Here is a 27,025-nt window from a genome sequence, read left to right as displayed (position 1 = left end):
ATGTTGAGATACTTTGTTTCAAATAATACCCCAAACTGCAGTCACGTACCATATAACTTCCTCACTTTCATAAATAGAGTTATGTTGGTTCCATGTAGGTGTCCAAGTTCTCTTTCCTCATGGGGAGATCAGACATTATTAGAGACAATAGGACACAATTATTTCCTGGCCCCATGTAATTTTATTTAAGGGAGTCATACAACTTTATATTTATACTATGCTTTGTAATATCATTATAATTGTATGTGCATATTTCATTACTGTGTTTCATTACATTTACTAGATGATTCACTGTTTAGGTTTAAGACTCATGGAATGCTGTGGAAAGACAATGGAAATTTAAGGAAAAATATAGTACAAGAGATGAAAAATACAATACAACTTCTGAACTGGTGCCTCTGTTTTTTCAATGGCTATTGTTTGACTGACTGATTCATTATAGTCTCATGGTGTTCAAAGTCATAAAGGGCCATAAAAATATCATGTCCTTTAAATCTCTCATACTGAGGATGAGGAAATTAAAATCAATAAATTAGGCTGCTTGTGTAAGGATATGCAGGGGCAGAACAGGAGCCAGAGCTACAACCTCGGGGCATTAGTGCTTTGTGGATGCAAGCAGGGTGTTTGTGCACAATAGAATGTAATGGGGCTATTTGTTCCAACTGTTAAGCCAGTGGGCTGAAAAGGTAGACTTTTTTTAATATAACACAATATAAAAAGAAGTTTTCAGTTGTTTCATGAGTGTGAAGGGAATTCTGCCTGTCCTCTAAAATAGCCTTTTTTTTTTTTTTTTTTTTTTTTTTTTTTGAGACAGAATCTCATTCTGTCTCCCAGGCTGGAGCACAGCGGCACAATCTCAGCTCACTGCAACCTCCACGTCCCAGGTTCAAGCAATTATTCTGCCTCAACCTCTGGAGTGGCTGGGATTACAGGTACCCACCACCATGCCTGCTAATTTTTATTTTTAGTAGAGGTAAGGTTTCACCATGTTGGTCAGGCTGGTCTGGAACTCCTGATTTCAGGTGATCCACCCGCCTTGGCCTCCCAAAGTGCTGGGATTACAGGTGTGAGCCACCATGCCCATCCTGAAATAGCTTCTGTTTTAGTGTGTGCACTCAGTCACTGGAAGAATATCCGAGGAGCAGAAGATGAGTATGACTAATGGCTTCCATGTATTATAGTTGGGGAGGCAAGTACAGCGAGAAACGTTCAGAGGAGCCAAAGAAACGGAGCAGTCATGGACAGTGAGGGAGGAATAGAGAAAGGGAGTAGAGGGAGAAAGTGAGGCTGAAAGAAACAGAGTGCAAAAGATCCGCAGCCAGAGAGAGAGAGAGAGAGTAGTGAGGCAGTCAACACCAAGAAGTAAGTTAAGACAGAAGAGGCGCAGCATCCAGTGTGGATAGTGCATGTGTATTTATATATTCTGTGCTATATCCAAAGTGCTTTCATACTTTCATGATAATGCCTGAGGTCTTGCACCTGTCAATTACTTTCAGATGTCTAAGAATGGAATTGAACTTACTCAGAATGTTAAAAAAAAAAATGAAAACAGCTAATAGACCTTTTAACAGAGTTCAGTCTTTATCAAAATTCATATCTCTGTGGGAGCTCTCAGAAGTACACTTCATTCCTTTTTCTCACGGGTATAAAGTTAAGTGTTTCCTCTATTACAGACAACCAGCCCCCGGTAATTCAAGTATTGCAAGACAAATTACAGACATTTTATGGTGAAAACTTTGAGTATCAGTTCGTGGCCTTCGATCCGGAAGGTTCTGACATCCACTTTACGTTGGACTCTGGTCCTGAAGGAGCAAGTGTTTCCTCTGCAGGGCTTTTTATGTGGAAAACAGAGTTACTAACTCCCCAACAATTTACTCTACGCCTTAATGATGACTGCGATGCTGAAACTAGAGTCACAATTGAGGTAATCTTTATAATTACATAAGTGTCACTGGATTCTTTTGCAATTTTAACAACTTTATTTGAATTTAAAATATAAGCCATATTCCTAGTTGTAAAGAGCAACAAAGTTATTAAACATTGTATGGAAAATTAAACTGCCCAAACTTTTGACTATTCTTTGTAAGAATTTAAAACCTTAGAGAGTCTCAAGCCCAGAAGCACAGATATAAATTAATAATTTCTTTACTGTTTTATTTTGCACTTCCCTGTAACAAGGAGAAACTCCACCTTCATGAAAGATGTGTGATTAATCTAAGATTGATAATTATACCCTCTTCCATCAAGTGAAAGGGCCTGAGATGTTGAATTAGAAATCAAGATTATAAATACGACTTGAGATAACTAACTGGCAACTATAATTCCTTTCTTTATTGGCTTTTCTTTTGATTATGTCAGTCATGAGCACTTAATACTTACAAACCCTTTATGTGTCCATTGCTCGTTTGAAACTTGGAACACACTTTTACACTGAAGTAATATTGTGAAGAGCAGCTGCGTTCTATGCCATATTAACCCAGTAATTCAGGAGATCATTTGCTCTCTACGTTTGTGAATAACCCAGGTGATTAACTGCAGTCCACTTTAATGACTTTTTTTTTTACGTTGTTCTACTTGCATGACAGAAATTGATCATCTTGTAACTTTTTTTTTAAGACAAGTTATCCTTAGTATTATATTGTGGTTTTGCAACTGGGACTGGGCGTAATTGCCTTATTAAACTATTTTTAATATAATTTTATATTACATTTGTGTGTGTGTGTGTGTGTGTGTATCAAATATAAGTGATTTGGTCATACTTGTACATAAACACACATGCCTGTCATGATTTCTGTGGCATAAACGGAAGATAATTTTATTGAAAAATAAGACATTTCCTTTTTTTTTCTTTTGTAGGTGACTGTGAAGTCTTGTGATTGCTTGAATGGTGGATCGTGTGTGTCTGATAGGAACTTTCCTCCAGGGAGTGGAGTGTACCTGTGTGTCTGCTTGCCTGGCTTCCATGGTAGCCTTTGCGAAGTCAACACTAGTGGGTGCCAATCCAACCCTTGTGGTCTTGGCAGCTGTATTAGTGGTTTTCACAATTATTCCTGTGATTGTCCACCTGAGCTCAAAGGTAAGATTTTGCTCCTCATAACAAATTAGAAAGAAAAACTCATTGAAACACACATCTACAGATCACTCAAGCAAATGTGTGGTCCTAAAGTTTTTAGTACACATCTTTACAATTTTAATAAAAGTTATTACAAATATAATTACTATCCATATCTCTTGTTCTTGTAAATTGTAAATTCCATACACTATTACAATTTTGCTAATTTTTATAACTGTTATAGCAATGTAGGAACCTGTTTTGCAGGTTTCTAAACATTCCTACCTATATTTGGTAGTGAGAAGTATATTAAAATGTATTACTATTAAGATATAATACGGAAAAATAAAGGAGTTATGCCAGAGAAAATACAAAAGTTACCATTTAAGAGAGATTTTACTGATAATTCATTGACTTAGAAATATCATGGTAAAAAGTTGAAATCAAATGAAATGTTAGCATATTTACTAACTCATTAATTGTCCTAAAATGTGTGATTACAGAAATATATGACTGCCAACCTTTAATTTCCCATGGCTTCTTAAAAACTCATATGAATACTTTCTTTACGTTTAATAGATGTAAATATTAAGTAAGTAAATATATAGTTAATGAGCTGATATTTTTCTTGAAGACACCTATTTTAACAATACAGTAGAACGAGCAGAATATTTATGTGTCTTCTAATTTTCTTCAGCACTTTTTTTTTTTTTTTTTTTGAGGCGGAGTCTCGCTCTGTCACCCAGGCTGGAGTGCAATGGCATGGTCTCAACTCACTGCAAGTTCTGCTTCCTGGGTTCACGCCATTCTCCTGCCTCAGCCTCCTGAGCAGCTGGGATTACAGGCACCTGCCACCATGCCTGACTAATTTTTTTTGTATTTTTAGTAAAGATGGGATTACACCATGTAGGCGTGGATGGTCTCGATCTCCTGACCTCGTGATCTGCCCGTCTCAGCCTCCCAAAGTGCTGGGATTACAGGTGTGAGCTGCCACGCCCCACCTCTTCAGCATTTTAAAACAATTTTATCATTTGGAACTATGAATATTGGTCTCTTTTCTACTCCACTGTAGACTATATTTGAAAGAATTCAAATGTTGATTGCCTCATAAATTTTAGTATAATAAGTGCTACCATCCATATATGACTGAATTTATTCATTCAGATGAGTTGTTAAGCATTTCAGAGTACCACATCAACTCAAAAACTTTGACTAAGGACAGACTGACTTTCCTAACATAAACAATTTTCGTAACTAGACTAAACAATTTGGCCTTAAGTTGAACAACCATCCTAAATAACTTTTAAAAATTACTGACTTTTTAAACAAAATTCAAATTATTGCTGTAATATGAAACTTTTTGCCTCAAATATTAATGGAAATCTTAACTCATCTTATTTACAAAACAAAGTTGTATGTACTTGAAAGGTCTGGTTTAATATTAAATTGAATATAATTAGTGACTTTATATTTGAGTATACAGTAAGTTTTAAAAATAGCATACTTCTATCCTCATAATGCATAGCAGCCCTTTTGGGGTTAGAAGGACAGATATGAAAAGTAGAAGTTATATAATAAGCCAATTGGACATACAACGTTTTTCAAATTAAATAATTTGAGCTCTTGACCTATATTTTGTACAGGCAAAAATTGCCAGGAGGATGTTGATGAGTGTGACTCCAAGCCTTGCTTTCAGGGAGTAGAATGCCTGAATACCTTTGGCTCCTATCATTGTGGTTCATGTCCAAAAGGATTTTATGGGGATGGAAAAATATGCCATGGTAAAAGTTCTTATTTTCTGCTATGAGATTTTTTTTTTGCTGCATTTAATTATTTTTTAATAGCATAGTTTCTGTTTTTGACTCATGTATTTATTCAGTGTAAATGAATTAAGTGTCATGCATTGAACTAGATACAAAGGATGCAAAAATATGTAAGACATGTCCTCTGACTTAATAAGTAAAGTGTAACAGCAGGGAATATGACTAGTAATTACACAGTACAATAAAGTGTTCTGTGTCTTTTGATAGAAATCACAAAAGGGCTAGTAGGAATACTACAAAGGGAATCTTATCTACCTGGAGAAACGGTGAAAAACTTTTAAAAAAGGAAGCGACTAGACTATACTAGACACATGAGAACTGAATTTGATAGATCAAGAGAGAGAAAGGCATTCCAGGCAAAAGCAACAGCAGGAACAAAGGGACAGAAGCAGGTAACATCACAGCACTCTGGGCAACCATTGTGAATAGTTCAGTGTGCCTGGAATATAGGAAGAAAGGGGGGCTGCTACAAGAGTTAGAGCTAGAGAGGTAAGCAGTAGCAAGACCACCTAAAAACCATGGAGACTCCCTTAAAATTTTGAAGTAGGAGAGAAACACGATACAGTTTACCATGTGAGATAGTTTAAGAAGTAGTGTGAGCCGGGCGCGGTGGCTCAAGCCTGTAATCCCAGCACTTTGGGAGGCTGAGACGGGCGGATCACAAGGTCAGGAGATCGAGACTATCCTGGCTAACACGGTGAAACCCCGTCTCTACTAAAAAATACAAAAAACTAGCCGGGCGAGGTGGCGGGCGCCTGTGGTCCCAGCTACTCCGGAGGCTGAGGCAGGAGAATGGCGTAAACCCGGGAGGCGGAGCTTGCAGTGAGCTGAGATCCGGCCACTGCACTCCAGCCTGGGCGACAGAGCCAGACTCAGTCTCAAAAAAAAAAAAAAAAAAAAAGAAGTAGTGTGTAGGATGGACCACTTGTGGGTAAGGAACTGTGTAAATCTGAAGGTGGGAAGAGTTAAGAAAATGTTTCAAATATATAGGAAAAAGATGAAGATATACTAACCTAAGATGAGGTAATGATGAAAGGGATACTAAAGAAGCAAGTTGATTGTACTTGGTCAGTGACTGGGATTAGTATGATGAGAGAAAGAGATTCATTAAGTTTTAAGTGTTTGATTTTAGTGAATGGGTGTGTACAATTTGCATTTACATTGCTATGGATGAAACTGCGTCCCCCCAAAATTTATGTGTTGAAGCCCTAACTCCAGGTGTGGCTATATTTGGAGAAAGGAAGTAATTAAGGTTAAATGCAGTTATAAGGGTGGAGCCCTGATCCCATAGAATTAGTATCCTTATGTGAAGAGACACCAGAGAGCTTGTGATATATGGACAGATCAAGAAAGCAGCCGTCTTCAAGCCAGGAAGAGAGCCTTCACCAAAAACTCAACCAGCCAGTCTGATCACTTTGATCTTGGATCATTGAACCTCCAGAATGGCAAGATAATTTCTGTTGTTTAAGCCTCCCAGTCTGTGGTATTTTCTTATGGCAGCTCAAGCTGACTAAGACACGCAAGCAATGTATTGGAAGAACAAGTTGTTTTGGAGGGGAATTATAATGAATTCAGTTTGGATGCACAGAAACTTTTACTATGGAATATCCGTGTGAGCTCAGAAAGGAGGATTAACTTAAAAATGTAATTCTTAGAATCATCAGCTATGTCATAGAATTGTTCAGGGAAAACCCTTAGATTTAGAGGAAAGTGGACAAAAAAAAAATTGGTGAGCATCGACATTTTAAAAGATTAAAAGAGAAAAAACTAAGTTACAGAAGACAGTGTTGAAGATCCACACCTTGGGTTTAATTAAGTGAATGGGACCCTCTTTGATGACATTATGTACTAAGGAAGCAGCAGCATCTTGTGCTTCAAATTGAGCTGAGCCTGCCTAGCCCCACAGATATGAGCAACACAGTATAGGATGGTAAGGGGAATTCTCTACTTCTGCTTCTCACATTTACTCCTGAATATCCCATCCCTAATATTCACACCTTCCACTCTAATAAGTGATCTAGCAGTATTCTTTCCCAGACAGGCCCATTTCTTCAATAAAAACTTCATTCAGTGGCATTTAAGAGAAAAACAAGTTGAACCAAATCCCTTCACACATGAGTGACTAAATATGTTTCTTAACATTGTCAGCGTCATTTGTGTATTGTAGGAAGGGGCTTATTAATACAAAAGGATTTTTGGTTGTTGGTTGTGTTTTCTTAGTTTTATGATAGGCACCAGAGTCAATGAATATCAACATGAATAAAGCACAGTGATTCTTGAGGTTATTGCTAACTAGTGGGGCACATAAGAATCAATAGCGTGAAGGACAAAGTTCTGTCGGCGAACCAAAACAGGCAAAATTGATTGGGTGGGTGAATGCAACTGAAGGAAAGTACATTAGCTTGGGCTGCCATAACAGACTGGGGGACTTAAACAACAGAAATTTATTTCTCACATTTCTGAATGTTGAAAGTTCAAGATTAAGGTGCGAGTAGGGTTGATTTGTGGTGAGATATCTCTGGTTTGCAGACTGGCTACGTTCTTACCAGGTCTTTCCTGCATGTGTGGTATCTCTTCCTCTTTTTGTAAGGACACCAGGATTAGGGTGCCACTCTTATGATCTCATTTAATCTTTTACCCCCTTAAAGACTCTGTCTCCAAACACATTCACATTTAGGAGTAGGGATTTAACATATGAATTTTGGGGGGACACAATTCAGTACATACCAGAAAAGTGGGCAGAAGAGATGACATTTTAGCTACTTATTTAATCTAATTTGCAGATTTCCATCCAAGTGGCATTCGTATTGTATGTTCTTATTTGTGGTGCTTTGGTTGTATAATAGTTTAAGTCTCATCTGTTTTTCTTGTTCTCATTTACAGTTGAAACACAGTTTTTAAATAAATTTACTACACACATTGTGGTTCTCACAAGATCTGATAAAAGTATAAATAAGGAAGAGGATGATAAAGATGCCCAGGGGAGAAAGAGGCATGTTAAGCCAACAAACAGAAATGCCCTTAGTAAGTAATGGTCATAGTTAAAATCTAATGACAAGTAATTCCTCTTGTTTGTTTTCTAAAAGACCAACATATTTATTCCTCAGGTATTTTTATTTTTAGAAAGATCACCTAAAGGTTATATAATGCGGTTTAAAATTTATTCCTTCTCTTCCTAATCTATTCAATCATCTGGGTTATATTTTAGAAAAAAAATGCATTTATGTCCTCTAATGGACAAAGCATCGTTTAAAGTGATTTCGGAGAAGCTAATGGTTGGAAGTGACTATTTCAAACTTATATTTTATAAATCCCTGGAAATTGGTCATCCAGTATCTGCTCAAACCCTAAAAGTGATAAGAAGTTCACTGTTTCACAAGGCCTTACCTGTGTCATAGTGCTTTCTTAATAGCCCTTATTTGGTTCAATCATTCTGTGATTGTCTTCATAAAGTTCTTGTACATTTCACATTGACTTTCTTTACACCTTTGCATTCTGTATTATCAAATGTTATTGTGAATGGATTATCTCTCAAGATATTTTTCATTCCTGGAACCTAGGAAATGTGTCTTGATTTTCATATTATTCCTGTGTTGTCATGTTACTGAATACTCTGATGGTTTATAGTGGATTCTCTTTCTTGATTTTATTGACAGACAATAATTGTTTTTTGCAAATAGGGAGTTTTGTCTGCTATTCTTATTTACTTTCTAGTCTCAATAGTGAGATTTAATTTATACTTATAATGTGCCAGCACTAGGCAGACATTTTTTGTATCTTACCTCATTAAATCCTCATAATAGCTATTTACAGTAACTGTTATTACTTCTATTTTACAGATGACTAAACAGAAACATAGAAGGGTTAAGTAATGTGTTCAGATTATGGAGTTTTAAACTACAGAAGAGAGTTGAGCCTGAGCAATCTAACTGAAGAGACCAGGGTCTCAAACTTACACTCTTATTGCAGTGTAGTGTACCTCTAGTACAAAGCTTGTAGGGAAGGGAGGGCTTTGTTAATGGTATGGGAATTCTTCTCTGGTTTCACTATTGACTGTGATATCACTGTAGTTTCTGCTTGATACCCTTTATCCAGTTAATGAATTTTCCTTTTATTAGTTGCTTTTCCAGAATTCCTAGTTTTAAATCAGGAGTGGGTTTTAAATGTTATCAAATGTTTTTTCAGCATCATTTATTACTTGCTATAATTGCAGTTAACAAAGTTTCCTTAGACTAATTTTCTCACAATATTTAAAACCAATAATTAATACGTATTATATTTCAACATCATTATATATTTTCCATATTGTCTTTATGCAATTATATCATATAATTATGTTAATAGATACAAGTCTAATCCTGATATATTTTCCCATAAATGTACTGCTACTTTTGATTTGCTAATATTTCGTTTGAATTTTTTATATAATGTCACAAATATATTGACTATATGATTATGCCACTTTAATAAAGTGTTTATAAAACTTTTCCTCTTTTTTTGTACATTGCAGCAGTTTTGAAAACACTGTTCCCTTAACTATTTGGTAAAATTTTTTCATTAGATTATCTGTCCTCGCATCATTTTGGGTAGTAAGTTTAGATTGTTTTCCTATTTCCATCAATGTTTGTACCTCCACTTTAGTCAATTTAACCATTTGTATTTTGCCAGAAAATCATTTGTCACATTTAGATTTCAAATTCTTGTATACAATTACATGTAATATTCTTGTATAATTAAAATTGTCTTCTTATATGTAGCTTTTTCACTTTCCTCATCTCCAAAGTTGTTTAGTTATATTTTTCCACTGTTACGGTTTTTGATTTTTCCTAGACAGAAGTTGCCAAACGTTATCTATTTAATTGGGATTAATTTTTTCAAATAATCATTTAGATTTGTCTTTCTGCTAATTGCTATCCTTTTGCTCTCCTTTTTTATTGATTTGTAGGGTTACTTTATATATTCTGGCCACCTTGTATATTCAGATCCCATATATAATCTGTACTTGAAATTATTGTGTTTATCTCTGCGGTTTGCCTTTATCTGTGTTCTGTTTTTTATGAAAGCATTAAATTTTATGTAATCAAGTAAATATATTTTTAAATATTTTATTTATAGCTTTTTAAATAGATACAAGTCTAATCCTGATATGTTTTTCCATAAATGTACTGCTACTTTTGATTTGCTGGTATTTCATTTAAATTTTTTATATAATGTCACAAATATATTAAGGATCTCTCAAAGTTTAAGTTATAAATATGAACTCTTAAATTATCTTTTAGAGCATTTATTATTTTATATTTTACATTTAGTTTTTAATTCCTTTGAAACTTGTTACTTTATGATATGAAGTAGAGGTCCAATACTTTTTTTTCTTCCAGGTGAATAACAATTATGTAGTACCATATATAAAATAAGCCACATTGAATTTAAATATCATATTTTTATTTAAAATCCCTTATATGTTGAGATATATTTCTGAGTTTTCTATTATGTTATTTTCTAATAGTCTTTTTCTATACCAATAATACTTTGTTTTGATTAGTGTGGCTTTATACTATGTTTTAATATCTGTAAGACCAATATCTTCTCATGATTCTTGTATTCCGTAATTTTTTTTTCTATCTCTGATATATACCTTCATAGGAACATCAAATCATTACATTTCAAAAAAAAAAAAAAAATGTACTTTACTAACAGGCATTGGCTAACATATGCTCTTTTCTTACTTTCTTCAATGGTAATTTTTGCAATCTGCAGTTTCAATTCTTCTCTGCTTCTTTGTCCAATTCTCACAATAAACAGATAATAAAAACTCACCTAAGGAGAAGGTTCACGTAAAGCAATTTGGTTCTGCAAGGAGTCCCTTCTGTGTACAGAGGCTGAGGGAAGGGGACACTGACTTGGCCCAGATCATCTAAAGCAGGTCTTCTGGGGAGTGCTAGTCCAGGACCTTTTCTGTATTTTTTTTTTGACACTTAGTTGTGCTTACCTTATTGCCCTTATTTATTTTTGGGGCTATATTTGGTGCACTCTTGTTTCTGTTAGTCTGAACCCACATACTTTTTATGTTTCAGGAAGTCCTCACATTTTTAAAAAATCTTTTATTTCACTTGTTGCCAACTATGTTAAGGATTATTTTTGTTGTTTTTTGGTTCATTTTCTTCTATCTTTTTCTGGTTTTGATTTGATTTGGCTTGGCTTTCTCTGTTTTTATATTTTAATACCTTTGAGAATTGCTTTGCATGAAAACAGTGCAAAATTAAACCCTAAATTTGCAGTAGAAAGTATAACTAGAAAAACATACCTAATCACTGCTTAAAATGTGTCCTTACTCTAAAACTCATTAGATTTTTTGATACCAAATAAGTAAAAATGTGTTATAAGGAAATGAAGTATTTTGGCAGGGAGAAATAAACAATGACACAGCCTCCCCCCAAAAAAAAGACATGTAAAAATATTTTAATTTCTAGTTGAGCAATCAAGAAAGATAGGGGCATAAAATCTCATTTTATCACATTGGGAACATTATTAGAACCATGGTTCCTTGCCTCTCATATATAATAGCATTTATGTAATTTTCCAATTTTTACTTATACATTTAGCTCCGTCTTATTTACAGGCAAAATTACTTACTCCTCTGTGTTTCTGTAGGTTTCATTTTATTTTTGTCACTCTTGTAGTAGTTCTCAATGATTGTTTCATAGTGAATGGCTCACATGTCTGTATCCTTTACAATATTCTAAATTGCTCAGGGATAGGGGCTGTGCTTTCCTTTGTTGTGAGGCTCATGTGTATGAGGTGATCAACAGGTGTTTGTTAGCCATTTCAAAATCTTAATAAAATAAATTATCGTACTTTGACTTTTATACTATTTAACATTCTGGGTTATTTTGTGTATCCCAAAAGATTATAAGCTCCTTGAAGGCAGAAACAGTGTCATGATTTCTTATTAGTACACAGCTCCTACTACAGTGTTCAACAGTGTAGATACTAAATGAAGGAATGAATGAATTAATGTAAAATATTTCATGTAGCGAAGACTATTTATAAATGCTATTGACTCACATTTTTTTATTTTTTGGTTGTGTAGGTATAAATTTTCAGCCACCATCAACAGAATATTCACTAATTGGTACAAGATTTACTCCCACTCCCGCTACTGTCAAAAAGTTATTGAGCATGACTAATAACATCTCCCGCTCATCACTAAAATTAATTACAGCCCAAATGGATAATTCAGTAAAGGCCATTTCCCATCAGATATCAGATTTTGAGCATGTGGATCGTAGTCTCAGTACAAATCTCAGTCTGGGTGAGTTGGAAGTTTCTATGAAGAAAAGCAGCTCTTTAAGCATGAACCCAAACAGCACCCATGGCAAAGCAAAGGATGATATCCAGAACAATATCCAAACAGAGATGGGAGGGTATAATTCTCAAATTAGCAGGTCTTCCCAAGATTACACACAGTATGAAGATGAGTTTGTGTCGTCTATTACAAAAGCAATCACTATTTTGCCAGAAAAGTTTGGATCAAACAAAATATCACCTTGCGCTGACTCGCCTTGTTTTGTTGGTGTTTCCTGTGTGCCAAGCTCAGATGGTCACTTCAAATGTGGACGCTGCCCCTTTGGGTATTATGGAGACGGTGTCAATTGCAGAGGTAGTATGAAACTCTTCAGAAGATACAAAGAAAAGTATCTAATTCAAGTTTAAGTTATTACAAAAATATGCTTTTCTATTTACTAATTTCTATTTATTCCGCTTTGTTCATTTGTTTCCATTTATTTTATTTATTAATCATTTATACTGTATTCTTACCACATTTTGAAAGAACAAAGGTGGGTTTTCTGAGTTATTTATTAAAATCATGTTAATATTATAGAGTATTACAACTATATAATATGTATTACAAATATATTGGAGTACTTTCTGTGTTCCAGGGTCTGTGGAAACATTTTGTATCAACTGTGTCATGTAATCCACATGAACCCACATATTGGGCAGTATTTTTCCCATTACACAGATGAGGAAACAGAGCTTTGGAGTGCCCACTGAATTTCCTAGCATTAACCAGCTAAGCAGATAAAAGATGTCAATATAGATCTGATTAACACTGTGGTCTGTGTTCTTTTCAGCTCACGGTGGGCATTTAGCACTTCAAATTCTAATTCTGGTATATTTGCTTATTTGCATGAAGTAGGTTTCTCTGTAATCTTTCCAGCTCTTTTGAGATTACAGCAAGTCATATATCACTTTTGAAGGGGTGGCCTGCCCCTCCACACCTGTGGGTGTTTCTCGTAAGGTGGAGCGAGAGACTTGAGAAAAGAAATAAGACACAGAGACAAAGTATAGAGAAAGAAAAGCGGGGCCCAGGGGACTGGCGCTCAGCTTACAGAGGACCCACGCTGGCCCCGGTCTCTGAGTTCCCTTAGTATTTATTGATAATTATCTTTACCATCTTAAAGACAGGGGAGTGGCAGGACAATAGGATCATTTTTAGGGAGGAAATTAGCAGTAAGACATAAGAACAAAAACCTCTGTGATATGAATAAGTTCAAAGGAAAATCCTGTGCCTTGAGATAAACCTTTTAGCAACATTGTTTCATCCTATCACATGGGGATAAACCTTGGACAATACCTAGCTTTCCTAGGCAGAGGTCCCTGCGACCTTTGGCCGTGTACGTGTCTCTGGGTAGTTAAAATTAAGAGAATAGTGATAACTTTTAACCAGCAAGCTACCTTCAGGCATTTGTTTAACAAAGACACATCCTGCACAGCCCAAAATCCATTAAACCTTGAGTCACCCCAACACATGTCTCTTGCAAGGACAAGGTTGGGGGTAGGGTCACAGATTAACAGCATTTCAAATACAGAACAAAATGGAGTCTCTTATGTCTACTTCTTTCTATATAGACACAGTAACAGGCTGATCTCTCTTCCTTTTCCCCACAACTTTAATTTTAAAGGCATTATTTCTATCTTCTCACAATTATTAACATCGCTTTCTCTGATGAAAATCAACTTTTTGGCTTTGACAACATAAAAGCTGTCTTGTGTTATTGTTTTGCTTTGTGTTTTGGCTCGTTTGAGACTAAACTTAAGCAAGAGAGTTCTTGTGTTCTTGTGTTCTTGTGTTCTCAGTATTATCTAGAGGGGCTATTAGTTAACTATTCAAATTTCAGAGACTTTTGCTTCTATTATAACTAAGTCTGTGGCAATATGTATGTTCTGTTTTAGTAATCAACCTTTTTTTCTTTGATTTTTTTTTAGCCATTTGTAGATATCCATGTGGAAAAAGTAGGGAGTGTGTTGCCCCAAACGTCTGCAAATGTAAACCTGGTTACATTGGTTCTAACTGCCAAACTGGTAGGTAACATCATTCATTAGTTTGCATGATACATTTTATTTGGTAATTGATATGTCTAAAACCTGGGCTTTATTTTATACAGCTCTTTGTGACCCTGATTGCAAAAATCATGGAAAATGTATTAAGCCTAACATTTGTCAGTGTCTTCCAGGACATCGTGGAGCAACCTGTGATGAAGGTGATAATTCAAATTAAAAATCAAATATAAGCCTAAAATATAGCATAATTTTCTTTAAAAATCGTTTTACAAGACAATTCAGTTTTACTGTGTATATACTAAAATATTCTTATCAAAGCTGGTATAGGACTCTACATTTTAAAATACTTATTAAACATAATTTATTCAAAGATTCTAAAGAATTAAATTTCTTAAATCAGAGATTGAAGGAGCAATAGATTATTTGTGATTAGTAAAATTATCCTCTGAAATGATTTGAGGTTTAGTTATAAGGTACTATATATCTACAAATATTTTAGCTTCAAGCAAAAGACAGCTATTGAATGACCTACCAAATATGGTTCAAAGAAAGTGTTAAATGCCAAATAACTAGAAAATGTAAAGTAGTAAGAAGAAATCTAAAATGTGAATTTTTAAAAATGCATCTATAGTCATATAATTGCATTGCTTTGGTTTAAATCTTAAGTGGAAAATGTATGAAATAGCGTTCCTAAAGTGGATGATACTTTAAAGAAATAAGTTGTTTATTTTAAAATAATATGTGAAAAGATAGTTTGGTAGATGGTGCATATAATTATGAAGAAGCTGAGAGCCATGTTAAATGTTTTTATGGCAAGGCAAACTACAAATTAACAAATTAACGTAAATTTAGGGTGAAATAACAGAAACAGTCAATATAAATAGCATACGAAAATAACTATAGAACTATAGGAAAGCTCTATTTGTAAGGCAGGAATACGTAAGTTCAAATCTCACTTTCCAGAAGAGGGCTAAGGTCCTGTATTTCCTTCCAGTTAACAAAAAGTTTTATTAATCAAAGCATGCTGCTGATTTGTAAGTGTTTCCAGTGTGAATTAATATGGCCGGTCCCACAGACCTAAATTTTGTAGTAAAAGAGAACTTAATGTATTATAAATTGCTATTACAACAAGATTTTATTGTGACAGTGCTTTATAAATATAAACTGACTTTTTAAAAATTAAGAACTGACTTAATAACATAATCTGTTTCTGCAGAACATTGTAACCCACCTTGTCAACATGGTGGCACATGCTTGGCTGGGAATCTCTGCACTTGTCCTTATGGTTTTGTAGGACCAAGGTGTGAAACAAGTAAGCAAAACTCTCCTGCTGTCTGATATAGTGAAACTGCTTCTTTGAATAGTTGGTGGCCTTAATGCTACATGAAATGAACCCAAACTCTAAGTAAAGAACACACATTGATGATTGATGACAACAGTTACCGTCCTGCATAGCACTGGCATCAACCACAGTGGCCATTACTAAGATAAAGAAGTTTGTTTTGGGAAGTAACGTCACTCTGATGCTCTTCATGACCTTTCTTTGAGAAAACAGGAATTCAAATTTGTTAAATTGCGTGTAAATTTCTTTTTAAATTTATGTCTATGACTGCTTTCATCAATAACTAATACTTTTCCCAAATAGTCAAGTCTTGTTTACCACTTGGCTCAATGGTTTTCTATTTTTTCCATCTCTATTAACCAAAAATGAAATAAAATAAAATAACTGAAAGTGAGAATCAGAAAGCATTTTAAACCCAAATATAAATTATATTTTACCTTTCTCTGTGATCTTATTAATTAGCAGATGTGATTGGCAGTTATGAGCTAGCTAGATAAAAACCAACAATATGACTACTCCAAGCCTAATCTTTCTTTTTTTTTTTTATTCTATGATCTCAGTGGTTTGTAACAGGCACTGTGAAAATGGAGGCCAGTGTCTTACACCAGATATTTGCCAGTGCAAACCTGGCTGGTATGGACCCACCTGTAGTACAGGTAAAATGGGAAATATTTTCAATGAACATATCAATTAAAAGTTATAATATGCCAGTGTCCTGAAGACGTGCACCTAAGAAACGTAAAACTGACCTGACAAGACAGGAATGAAGTTGTTATTTCAGACAGATTTTTAAAACTCTTTCATCTTCATTCCCTTTGTTTTTGTGTTGAACCATATGGTGTCTTACAGCTTTACTGTTATCTTATCCAACCAATACTGTTTTTGCTTTTATATTTCCCTCATTCACCTACCTTGTGGTGAAGAGAAATGTGTTGAACCTTCTAGGTCTCTTTTAAGTTTTTCATCACAATACAAACACCTTATTTCATTAAATATCTAAGCAATTCTGAATTAAGTGCATACCCTTCATGTTATTCTATTTATTTATCACAGTATCAGACTTGTTTTTTTGTTTTTTTTTTTTGTTTTTTTTTGAGACAGAGTCTTGCTCTGTCACCCAGGCTGGAGTGCAGTGGCATGATCTTGGCTCACTGTAACCTCTGCCTCCCAGGTTCAAACTGTTCTCCTGCCTCAACCTCCTGAGTGGCTGGTATTACAGGAGTGTGCCACCATGCCCAGCTAATTTTCATAATTTTAGTAGAGATGGGGTTTCACCATGTTGGTCAGGCTGGTCTCGAACTCCTGACCTTGTGATCCGCCCACCTCAGCCTCCCAAAGTACTGGGATTACAGGCGTGAGCCACTGTGCCCAGCCTAAGCTTGTTTCTTTGGCAGCAATGTTTGCAATTACCTATGTTTGATCTAATTCATTATAATCTAATGACTTTTTCTCAATGAAAGTGTAATTCAATGTTTATACCTGGCCAATTATCTGTGAAGCATGATGCAAATGGAAACAAGGATCCATTTGGTTTTTGCCCTGATTTCAAGTCACATACTGTTAGTGACAGAGACATGGGATACAATTATGAAAAAAACTATGATACAAGTTGAGTTATGATAAGTAATGTTATTGAAACACAGTTCCTTAGAAGCAGAGAAGGAAGAAATTAATTTTAGCAAGTGGAGTGAGGAAGAAAATAGTATTTATAGTAGATGTTGGTCAATGGGTAGGATCTAGGGTGAAAAATAAAACTGGGGATGTCTTTCAGAGCAAAACAAAAATAAAGAAACAAAAACAAAGAATGTTTTTGAGTGTGCTAGGACTTGAGTGCTGTGTCCCCATTTTAATTGGGAAGGCGATAAAGAGGTGTGCATGGCTACATGTATTTGAGCAGATTACAAACCATCCTGTTAACACTGTTGAATTGTCTTCTCTTAACTTGCAATCATTTCTTCTAGCTTACTGATGGCATTCTGAATTCTAATGATAGCCTCTACATTCTTGATAGAGCAGGAGCACTGTCATCTTGGACAAACACCGCCACTTTAAATTCCAGCTCCCTTTCTAGCTTTTCTAAGCTTAGTGTTATTTGTAAACTTAATGAACATACTTTCAAAGCGATTATCCAGTAATTTCATTCCTCTTATGTTTGGCAAAGTCTAATTAATTATACATTATGGGTTTTACTTGCAGTAAAAATAAAATATTTCATTATGCACCATTTTGTACTTCTGTGCAGCTTTCATTTTTTAAATAATAAAACTTTTATGGTCTCTTTTCCTCCTGCTGTTTATTAGCTTTGTGTGACCCTGTTTGCCTCAATGGTGGTTCGTGTAATAAGCCAAACACTTGCCTCTGTCCAAATGGATTCTTTGGTGAACAGTGTCAGAATGGTAATTAATCTTTCTTTGTATGTAAAAAGGGCAAATGGAAAGTTAGACATCAACAGAGCTCTGAGTAAACATGAGACAAGTTTCAAAGGGAAAGATGCAATTTTCCCCCAGAATTCTTGTAATGTTTCAAGTATGCCCACCAAATTACTAGCTTACAAAACTATATCAAAGTTATTATGTAAAATGGTTACATTTACTCAAAATATTGAAGCTCATACCTTGGCACCTCTCTGTGCAGTTTTGTAGTACCAAGGTGTGAAACAAATAAGCAAAGTCCTGTTGTAGTCTATTATAATGAAATTGTGTCATTTCTGTGATACAGCAAAAATGTTTGATTTATAGTCAATCTACTGTCCACTATTATCCCATAATCTCTTTTCACCTTAGTTTCATTAAACATTTATGAAGAATCACCTACACACAGCACTATGCAAGAAGATACAGAGACATAAAAATGCATTGTTTTTCTCTTTCACGACTTATTATTTTAACACTTTCCCTCATATAGTTAATGTTACAGGTTATTTTCAGAATAATGGGGATGTTTTGAGGGTATGAATTAATGTCAACCAATAATACGTAATGTGTATTTTCTGCATCTTCATATTTTCGAGTTTATAAAAAATGTAGAGTAGATTTTTACTATAGAACATGTCAGAGTATTTCCATAATTTAATTCCTAAAATTCAGATGTTCCTTGCCACAATGCACTTTGATTTGCAATTCTATTTATTTTATTTTGGATGTTGGCTAGGATTCTTAGGATGGAAATAAAGCAGAAAAGAAGCCATCATGCTAACACAGGATATACGGGCGTAGCAAATGAGTTCCTGTAATTCATATTCTTTTGAAGAAGCAGTTGGAGAAACAGAAATAAGTGAAGACTAAGTTAAGGGAAATCTTGAAAACTAGAAGACTATGGCTAAATCCATGCTAAAGAGTTGTATATGTAGTTTTGAATGGAGAATGTAAGGAAGGAAATGAAAACTTTACATCTTTCATGCTACTTGAAGTAGATGTAAGATATAGTAAGAAAATTTGTCTAAAATGTATATGCCAGTTGTATAAGTGGATAAAAGAAGAAATCTCTCAATTATTAAACTGAATTAAAAATTATCTGTTGAACATATTCCATGATTTAAGGGCCAGAAAACAGATTATCATTGTGTGAAGAGAGTAGGTTTTACAATTAGCTTGCCTCCACGACTTTCTTGCTGGTATGGAAATTTACTTAAAGGCTCCATGGCTCAGACTTCCTGGCTTTCAAGTATGATCTAGACAGTTGCTATGACATGTAATTCTTATTAGATCTCATCTTCTTGTGAGCCTAAATGGTGGGAAGGGAAGATGGCACACACATTGAAAGTGATTGAATAAAATTAGGTGGAATATAAAGTCATATGAAAAACATATACTGTGTGCACTATAGAATTTTTAAAAAGGAAGATAGAAATTGAGCTAGAAACATCACAAAACAGTTAAACTACTAAACTAGTAAGCAAGGCTTAGGATGTATGGCCGGAGAGATGTTTAAATACACCTTCCAATTTGCTTCACCTCTTGGATTTCACATGGAGAGTGAATCCAATTACTTAGCCCACTTTAGGGTTTGGTGACAGAATGAGGCCTATAGATCTCATAAATAAATGTGGAGGGTGGATTTTCTCATAAACCTCCTTTTCCTAATGTGGGATAATGGGTAGACATGGCCAGGCTTAAATTGTATGCCCTTTGTATGTATTATTTTAATTATATATACTTTTTTGCATAAATAATTTATTTATACACTCAAGTTTTTGTGGATAATTAATTACAGCAAGATTACCCATCATAAACAATTTGTGGAGCTTTTTTAACTTTTAAATTCCTAACCACAGGCATTTCCTATGGAGTTTTCATAGTAGAAAGAATATACGTTTTCTAATAAATAATAATCTTAAATTGTATGAAGGATAGGGAGTGGAAAATGTAAGAACATTTCTCTACCAATAAAAAGTATCAATAAAATGTCAGAGAAATAACAGTAGACTCAAACATGAGCCAAAAAAAGTTCACCCTAAAATACTGGAAACTGTTTGCTAAAAACTTGCAGTTATATTGTTACTATGAAGATCTATATTATTTCCATTCAAAAATCTATTTGAAAACAGTAGAATTTTTCTTACAGTTTTTGGAAATAAAGAAAGCAACTATTAATTCAAACTGGGAGTCAGTCCACACTAGTCTTATTAATACCAGTTAATTTGAAATTTATTTTTAAAATACAAGCTAACATTTATTTACTTATTATTTAGGAAGAAATTAAATTTTAAATTTTCTAGACAGGTTTTCCTGTGTATTACTTAAAAGAAATGCCTGCATTTAATTTTCATGCCTGGAAGAAACATGAAGTAATCATAACCCGCTCATAAAATTAATACATATTAACCTCTGCATTTCATAAAACAGAATTAAACACATAGGAGCTACCAGTAAGATATATTCAAAATTATCTAACAAATATTCTGAATAAAGCGAAGGATTTATTGTTAAAAAGATTTTTAGCAAGCATTCACAGGAATAAGTCACATATAAAGCTCTGCCTTCATAATCTCAGTAAGTACTGAAAAGTTAGTTTAAAAATGCTTTCTAAGTGTGTGGAAAAGTGTTGAGATTTGTCTATTTTCCACAAGAACAGGCACATTCTTATTTTGAGCTAAGTTTTGACTTATTTTCTGGGTTTTGTCTAGACCATTCCATGCTTTATTGTATAGTGAAACATAAGTTAAAGTTTATAATATATTCTTTGTAATATGAAAGACTCAATTTGTTATGAACACTTAACCAATATATTTCAAATTGTGCTAACCCACTAGCAGCTTATAGATATAAGCATTGCATTTCATGATTTAGAAAGGACAGGTTTAATGAGTGATCTTTTATTTTAATAGCACATTTCTCTGCCTTATGGCCACATTGATGAAAAGCACATGATGCAATGTATCATATGTAATAATTGAATATGTAATATTCACAGATTACTGCTATGTGTTCTTTTAGCTTTCTGTCACCCTCCCTGTAAGAATGGTGGCCACTGCATGAGAAATAATGTGTGCATCTGTCGTGAAGGATACACTGGTAGGAGATGCCAAAAAAGTAAGACATCACTAAATATATTTGTCAACTACAGGTAAAGCAAAGACAAAACTATTGAATTTAAGGGCTGACTTTTCATGCTTTTACCTTAAGGCATCTGTGATCCTATGTGCATGAATGGAGGAAAATGTGTGGGACCGAACACTTGCTCTTGTCCTTCTGGTTGGAGTGGGAAACGATGCAACACACGTAAGAGGAATATTCTTAAAACGCTGAAACTTTCGTCTTTCATGGGAATGTAAAACAGAATTTAAAACAAAGAGCATTTTTTTTTTCACTTTTGCTTGCTTGGTCTTTTTAAAATTTTTGCATATTTATTCCTGCTTTAGGAGATACCTTTTTGAAACAGAAAGAGTTTTTACTCTTCTGAACTCATTCTTTCAGGTTAGCAGAAGAGGATATATTGTATTTTTCAGTTTTTCTACTGCACTTGCCAAGATAAATAACAAGATAAATAAGTCCCGAAGTCGGGGTCAGGGAAAGGTTTTAAAAAATTACTGACTTCTTGGCCCCACCTCAAACCATCCAGTTCTGAGTTTTCCAAGAGGAGGTAACAGTGCCACTCAGACTGGTTAGCTCCTGAGGGTGGCCGTCTTTATTCAAATGTTTCATTTTTTTTCCTTTCTATAAATTATTTTAAATTAGCCACTACTAGAGTGTTTTGATCAAAGTGAAAAAATGAGAAGCAACATAGATGTCCAGCAATTGGAGAAAAGTTAAATCACGACACATTCAGACAGTGGAACATTTTGCAATTGTTAAGGTCACATTTTCCAAGAATATGTAGTGACATTCAAAAGTGTTCTTGATAAAATATTAGGGAAAAAAATTCTTTAATCACTTACCTGTAACTATTTCTTTTTGTTTCCTCTAATGAAAAGTTTCGTGGGTTATGGATAGGATTTGACTAGTAATTTAAAATTTTAACTTGTTTATATTTCGATTGGCAGCTATCTGCTTGCAGAAATGTAGAAACGGTGGTGAATGCATTGCTCCCAGCATATGCCATTGTCCTTCCTCCTGGGAAGGAGTGCAGTGTCAAATACGTAAGCCCACAGGATGCTTTTCCTACTATATGTTCTGAATTGGAATCTGTTATAATAATTAAAGTATAGCTATAGGACAAATCCATAGGGGGACAAAAACTCCAACATGCTGATCCTTTTTAAAAAATGATTTTTGAAATAAAACAAAAACTTACTAAATTTTATATCCGTTTAAAAGAAGAAAGTGTAGTATAACATATTAATAGTTTGTGTGACAGAGATAATTTCAAATTGTGGTCTATGCGTTACCAATAAAGTTTTCCCAGGTGGGTCAAAGAAGGCGTTGATATATAGAAGTTTAAATACTATTTCATATTATAAGATAAATACATATTTATCATGGATACCTTAGAAAATATTGAAATGTATTAAAAATTAATCACTCTAGGCCAGGCGCGGTGGCTCACGCCTGTAATCCCAACACTTTGGGAGGCCGAGGCAGGCAGATCATGAGGTCAGGAGATTGAGACCATCCTGGCTAACATGGTGAAACCCCGTCTCTACTAAAAATACAAAAAATTAGCCAGGCATGGTGGCGAGCGCCTGTAGTCCCAGCTACTCGGGAGGCTGAGGCAGGAGAATGGCCTAAACCCAGGAGGCAGAGCTGGCAGTGAGCTGAGATTGCACCACTGTACTCCAGCCTGGGCGACAGAGAGAGACTCTGTCTCAAAAATAAATAAATTAATAAATAATAATTTTTTAAAAAATCACTCTAAATTTCACCATCCAGAATTACTTTCGGTTTCTTTTTTAGAGTTTTAGTATATTTCCATCCAATATTAGTCATGAATTTCTACATAGGTGAAATCTTAAGACATAGAGGAAGATCAAATTTTATGCAATTTTGAAATATTTTGTGGAAACTTGCAATAACATGTTAACATATTACCTATTATTAACTTAATGGGAAAAACTTGAAATTCCTCAAAATATTTCCAAATGGTTAATAATTATATAATTGAAAAATTGATGGCCAAGTGTATTGTAAACTGAAATTACACAGTTTTATTATGATATGCCTTTTTACTAGAAATAACGTACCCTCCATTTCAATGTCTTATGAACCACACCCTTGTTTCCATGCACCAGAAATTTTGCATGTAATTTTTGTGACTCTTAGACCCTATTTTATTAGTAATTGCCATTGTAATTTATACATTTCTTATCCTAGAAAAATATATCAAAGTACTATCAAGTGCTGGTATTTACAAAAAAAAATGTGTGCTCAAATATTGATAATCCAAATTGGAATTTAGATGTGATAAAATGCTAGAAAAAAAGAGTTAGCAACCTTGACTTGGGCTGCTTGTTCTGGAGTAAGCTCTATATGGACCATAAGAGAGAAGGATGAGAAGATGTTAAAAGCACATTAATGAGGAAATATGCTTCAGTGGTTGCAGATTGAGATTGTCTGAGCACAGCCTGAAGCTGTGCACCCTGTTTCTGCATCCTGCAGCATTTTTATGTGAATTTAAAAGTCATCCTACTTCAAATTCTTTATTTCGAACTATTGAGAAACTGTCTTAATATATTGATATTTCTTAAACAAAATATGTTACTACCATCTGTTGGAAAATTGTTGTAATAAAAATTCAAATCTATGATATCTATCTGTTGCATTTATCTTAAAGGACATATTATTCTTTTTTTTTTTTTTTTTTTTTTAGACGGAGTCTCGCTCTGTCGCCCAGGCTGGAGTGCAGTGGCCGGATCTCAGCTCACTGCAAGCTCTGCCTCCCGGGTTTACGCCATTCTCCTGCCTCAGCCTCCCGAGTAGCTGGGACTACAGGCGCCTGCCACCTCGCCCGGCTAATTTTTTGTATTTTTTAGTAGAGACGGGGTTTCACCGTGTTAGCCAGGATGGTCTCGATCTCCTGACCTCGTGATCCGCCCGTCTCGGCCTCCCAAAGTGCTGGGATTACAGGCTTGAGCCACCGCGCCCGGCCCAGGGCATATTATTCTTGAATGTGTAAGCTTCAAGTATGTGCTATTGAAGCAGTATTTCTCCTATAAAAATAACTAGTATATATAATTTTATGGTATGCTCATTTTCACTCAATATTACTTGAAAGAATTTATGTCATTTAAAAACAAAATTTAAAGCAATATATTAAGCTCCATAATTTAAATACTACAAAAATTCATTTTGCCTCCCCCTTATGTTTAACATTTTAGTTATTTACAAGTTATTATTAAGTATTATAAGTATTTTCTTTCTACAGGTAGATGATAACTAGATTGAGATATTGAGATAATTGAGATAGATGTAGGTATTTTTAATTGCCTTGGGAAAGACTTCAAGGAAGAAATGTATGATATAGACAGTATGAGTATCTTTCAGAAATTTTCAGTCGAGTTATTTCACATTAAACTTCCAATGATAGTATAAAAATTGTCAAATTCTCCATACACTACCCGGTACTGGATTGTCTCTTTTAAATTTTTGCTTAATGTTAAAAAACAAATGATAGATGCTATCTTCTGTTAATGCCTTGAGCTCCTCTAGAAAAAAAGATATATTTCAAATATTTTTAAATGTAGTCAATGAAATTTTTGTTTCTTTTAATAATATCTTTATAGAATTCCTAAAGTGTTGTTTGAGTTTTGGGTGCTTTGTTTTTGATGTGTACGTGTGCTCTGAAAGATGGGAGTGCATAGAACAGATCCATTCATTGATGGTCCATTAATAGATTCTTATGACTGCATTAGTGTCCAATCACCATATAGCCTCAGACCACTAGGATAGAATATGTCACAAGCATTTCATATCAAAAGATGGTCATTCTAAAAATTTGTGTATTGCAGCAATTTGCAACCCAAAATGTCTTTATGGGGGCAGATGCATATTTCCCAATGTGTGTTCCTGCCGCACTGAATACTCTGGAGTCACATGTGAGAAGAAAATACAGGTATTTCAAAGTTTAAGGAGAAAATAAATTTTAGACATTGACATTTGCATATCTCTTCTACTTAGTAATTGCTACTAATCAATGTTTTATTTTCTCTTATTTCCAAAATAAAAAATAAAAGCATTTATTTGCCTCTAAAATTAAAAATTGTATCATTTTTGTGTTATGGTAGAGTTATTATATAAAACTTTGATGTGTTTTTAAGGAATTTCAATGTATAAATATAACTGTCCAATGTAATGCAGTATTTCATGACACTGTAGTTGAGACAGCAAATATTCCACAAAATAGATTCAAGACACTTATCTATAGAGCCATTGCTATAAAACACATATTTAAAAAGTTTCTGCAATCCTATTTCTTCACAGAAGATTAAACTGCATTTTGTTTGGTCTCTAATCTTAGATTTCCAAATATCAATAGCCGAAATATTATTTCAGTCCTAATTCCTATACACACAAGGGTAGCTCTAATAATCTCTCTCCCTCTCATATAAACACACAGACACACAAATGCAGCAAACCTCTCAAAAATGTCTTAAAGTTAATCTGTAGGAGTTGTAATTTAAAAAGTCATTATATGCTATTTAGTACTTCAAAATGCCCCAGGGTCATGAATATAAAAGTATGCTGGAGTACTAGAATTTGACAACTGATTAGAAATTTTCTTCTTGAAGCTCGATATGGATCAATCTGGCTTGGAGACAATATGGATATATGTATAGTTTTCTCTGAGCACTGGTGTCATCCTGTAGGATTGGCTCCCATTATGAAAATAACCAGACCATAACAGGGCTATGGTCTGAAAACTGGAAAGCAAAAGTTATTGAGTACTTATTTGATTAAATATTGTTTGAGAAAAATAAAAATAAAAACTTCAGCTTCCTTGGGTTTGAAGGCAGCCTAAATACATATTATTTGATTTGATTTGATGTGAGATTTTTATGGCACAGAAAACCCTAGGACCTCTAAAGCTTTTTAACTCCACTTTGACAGTACTAAACTAGTGGCTGCTCTATATTCTATTTTATGTATGTATTTGCCATCTGAATCCTTCCTTATATGATCAATAGCAAATCATCTTTATCCCCATTAATGTTGCTTCTGAGAATGCATTTGAAATCACACTAAGGGGAAAAAATGCCAGAAGGCCATGGGGAAGGAAAAGGGGAGAAAAGGCTAAGCATGAGCACAATATGTCCTGTTCTACTGTAACCTGCTCTCCCAAGCTTCTAACTTCAATCTCATTCTAGCTTTATTCTGTTGATCACTGGTGTCATTTTTTTTTTTTTTCACTTGCTCTCGATATTTCTTTGGCTCCCACACATAGGTTAAAACGTAAATTTCTCTTTAGTGGGGAAAAAAGCAACCACCATCCATGGGTATCCACAGAACCTCCAACTCCATCCTTTGCTCTCGTCTTCCTTACCTTCCCCAAAGGAGGGTTCCGGCTGGCTAACTACCTCCTGGCTCTTCCTCAGGCAACCTGAGATAGTGGATAAAAAAAGAAATGGAGCTTACTGACTGGATTGCTAGAATTTCAATGAAAAAGAATTACTGGCTAGAGACAAGAAACACAGAGAAAGGGAAAATAAGCAAAGGAAGAAAAAGGTGCTAAAGAGGGTGGGTTGATAAAAGGCCTTGGGAAGCATCATAACCTCCTGCTTGTGGCTCAGTGCACTCACTCTGAGCCTGCCACTTAATTTGCTCTGTGATTTCAGTCAGGTTTAATCCCCTGAGTCTCAGTTTTCTCATCTGCAGTATGGCATTAATAGTAGCACCTAATCATAGGCTTATTGTAAGGATTAAATATGTTAATATATGTGAAATACCTAGAATGGTGCCTGGGACATAGCAAGCACTATGTAAGAGTTTGTAACTAATTACATCGAATAGAGGAATAGAAAGAGGTGGAGAAAGAAAAGGATGGGCAATGCATTATGAGTATCACTGGTTTTTTCTTGAGGGATATTAAAAC

General features: G+C 34.6%; 1 protein-coding gene across 8 annotated transcripts in view; it reads left to right on the top strand.

The window, feature by feature from the left end:
* Nucleotides 1–27,025, top strand: part of VWDE (von Willebrand factor D and EGF domains) — a 161,316-nt gene that overhangs the window by 133,706 nt on the left and 585 nt on the right. For 4 of the 8 annotated variants that reach the window (XM_021935980.2, XM_021935978.2, XM_021935979.2 and 1 more), the window contains 14 exons: nucleotides 1,674–1,924; nucleotides 2,857–3,076; nucleotides 4,696–4,833; nucleotides 7,759–7,899; nucleotides 11,966–12,535; nucleotides 14,146–14,241; nucleotides 14,325–14,420; nucleotides 15,437–15,532; nucleotides 16,123–16,218; nucleotides 17,863–17,958; nucleotides 20,998–21,093; nucleotides 21,187–21,282; nucleotides 22,044–22,139; nucleotides 24,945–25,048. In XM_021935980.2, coding sequence (XP_021791672.1) covers nucleotides 1,674–1,924; nucleotides 2,857–3,076; nucleotides 4,696–4,833; nucleotides 7,759–7,899; nucleotides 11,966–12,535; nucleotides 14,146–14,241; nucleotides 14,325–14,420; nucleotides 15,437–15,532; nucleotides 16,123–16,218; nucleotides 17,863–17,958; nucleotides 20,998–21,093; nucleotides 21,187–21,282; nucleotides 22,044–22,139; nucleotides 24,945–25,048 — 2,192 coding nt within the window. The remainder of the gene's footprint in view (nucleotides 1–1,673; nucleotides 1,925–2,856; nucleotides 3,077–4,695; nucleotides 4,834–7,758; nucleotides 7,900–11,965; nucleotides 12,536–14,145; nucleotides 14,242–14,324; nucleotides 14,421–15,436; nucleotides 15,533–16,122; nucleotides 16,219–17,862; nucleotides 17,959–20,997; nucleotides 21,094–21,186; nucleotides 21,283–22,043; nucleotides 22,140–24,944; nucleotides 25,049–27,025) is intronic. The other 4 variants (XM_021935982.2, XM_021935984.2, XM_021935983.2 and 1 more) reach the window with 4 other exon arrangements.

Source organism: Papio anubis, chromosome 4 (genome assembly GCF_008728515.1).
Source record: "Papio anubis isolate 15944 chromosome 4, Panubis1.0, whole genome shotgun sequence".
Taxonomy (NCBI): Eukaryota; Metazoa; Chordata; class Mammalia; order Primates; family Cercopithecidae; genus Papio; species Papio anubis.
The sequence above is the reverse complement of the archived record's forward strand: the minus strand, read 5'-3'. Positions and strand labels throughout refer to the sequence as shown.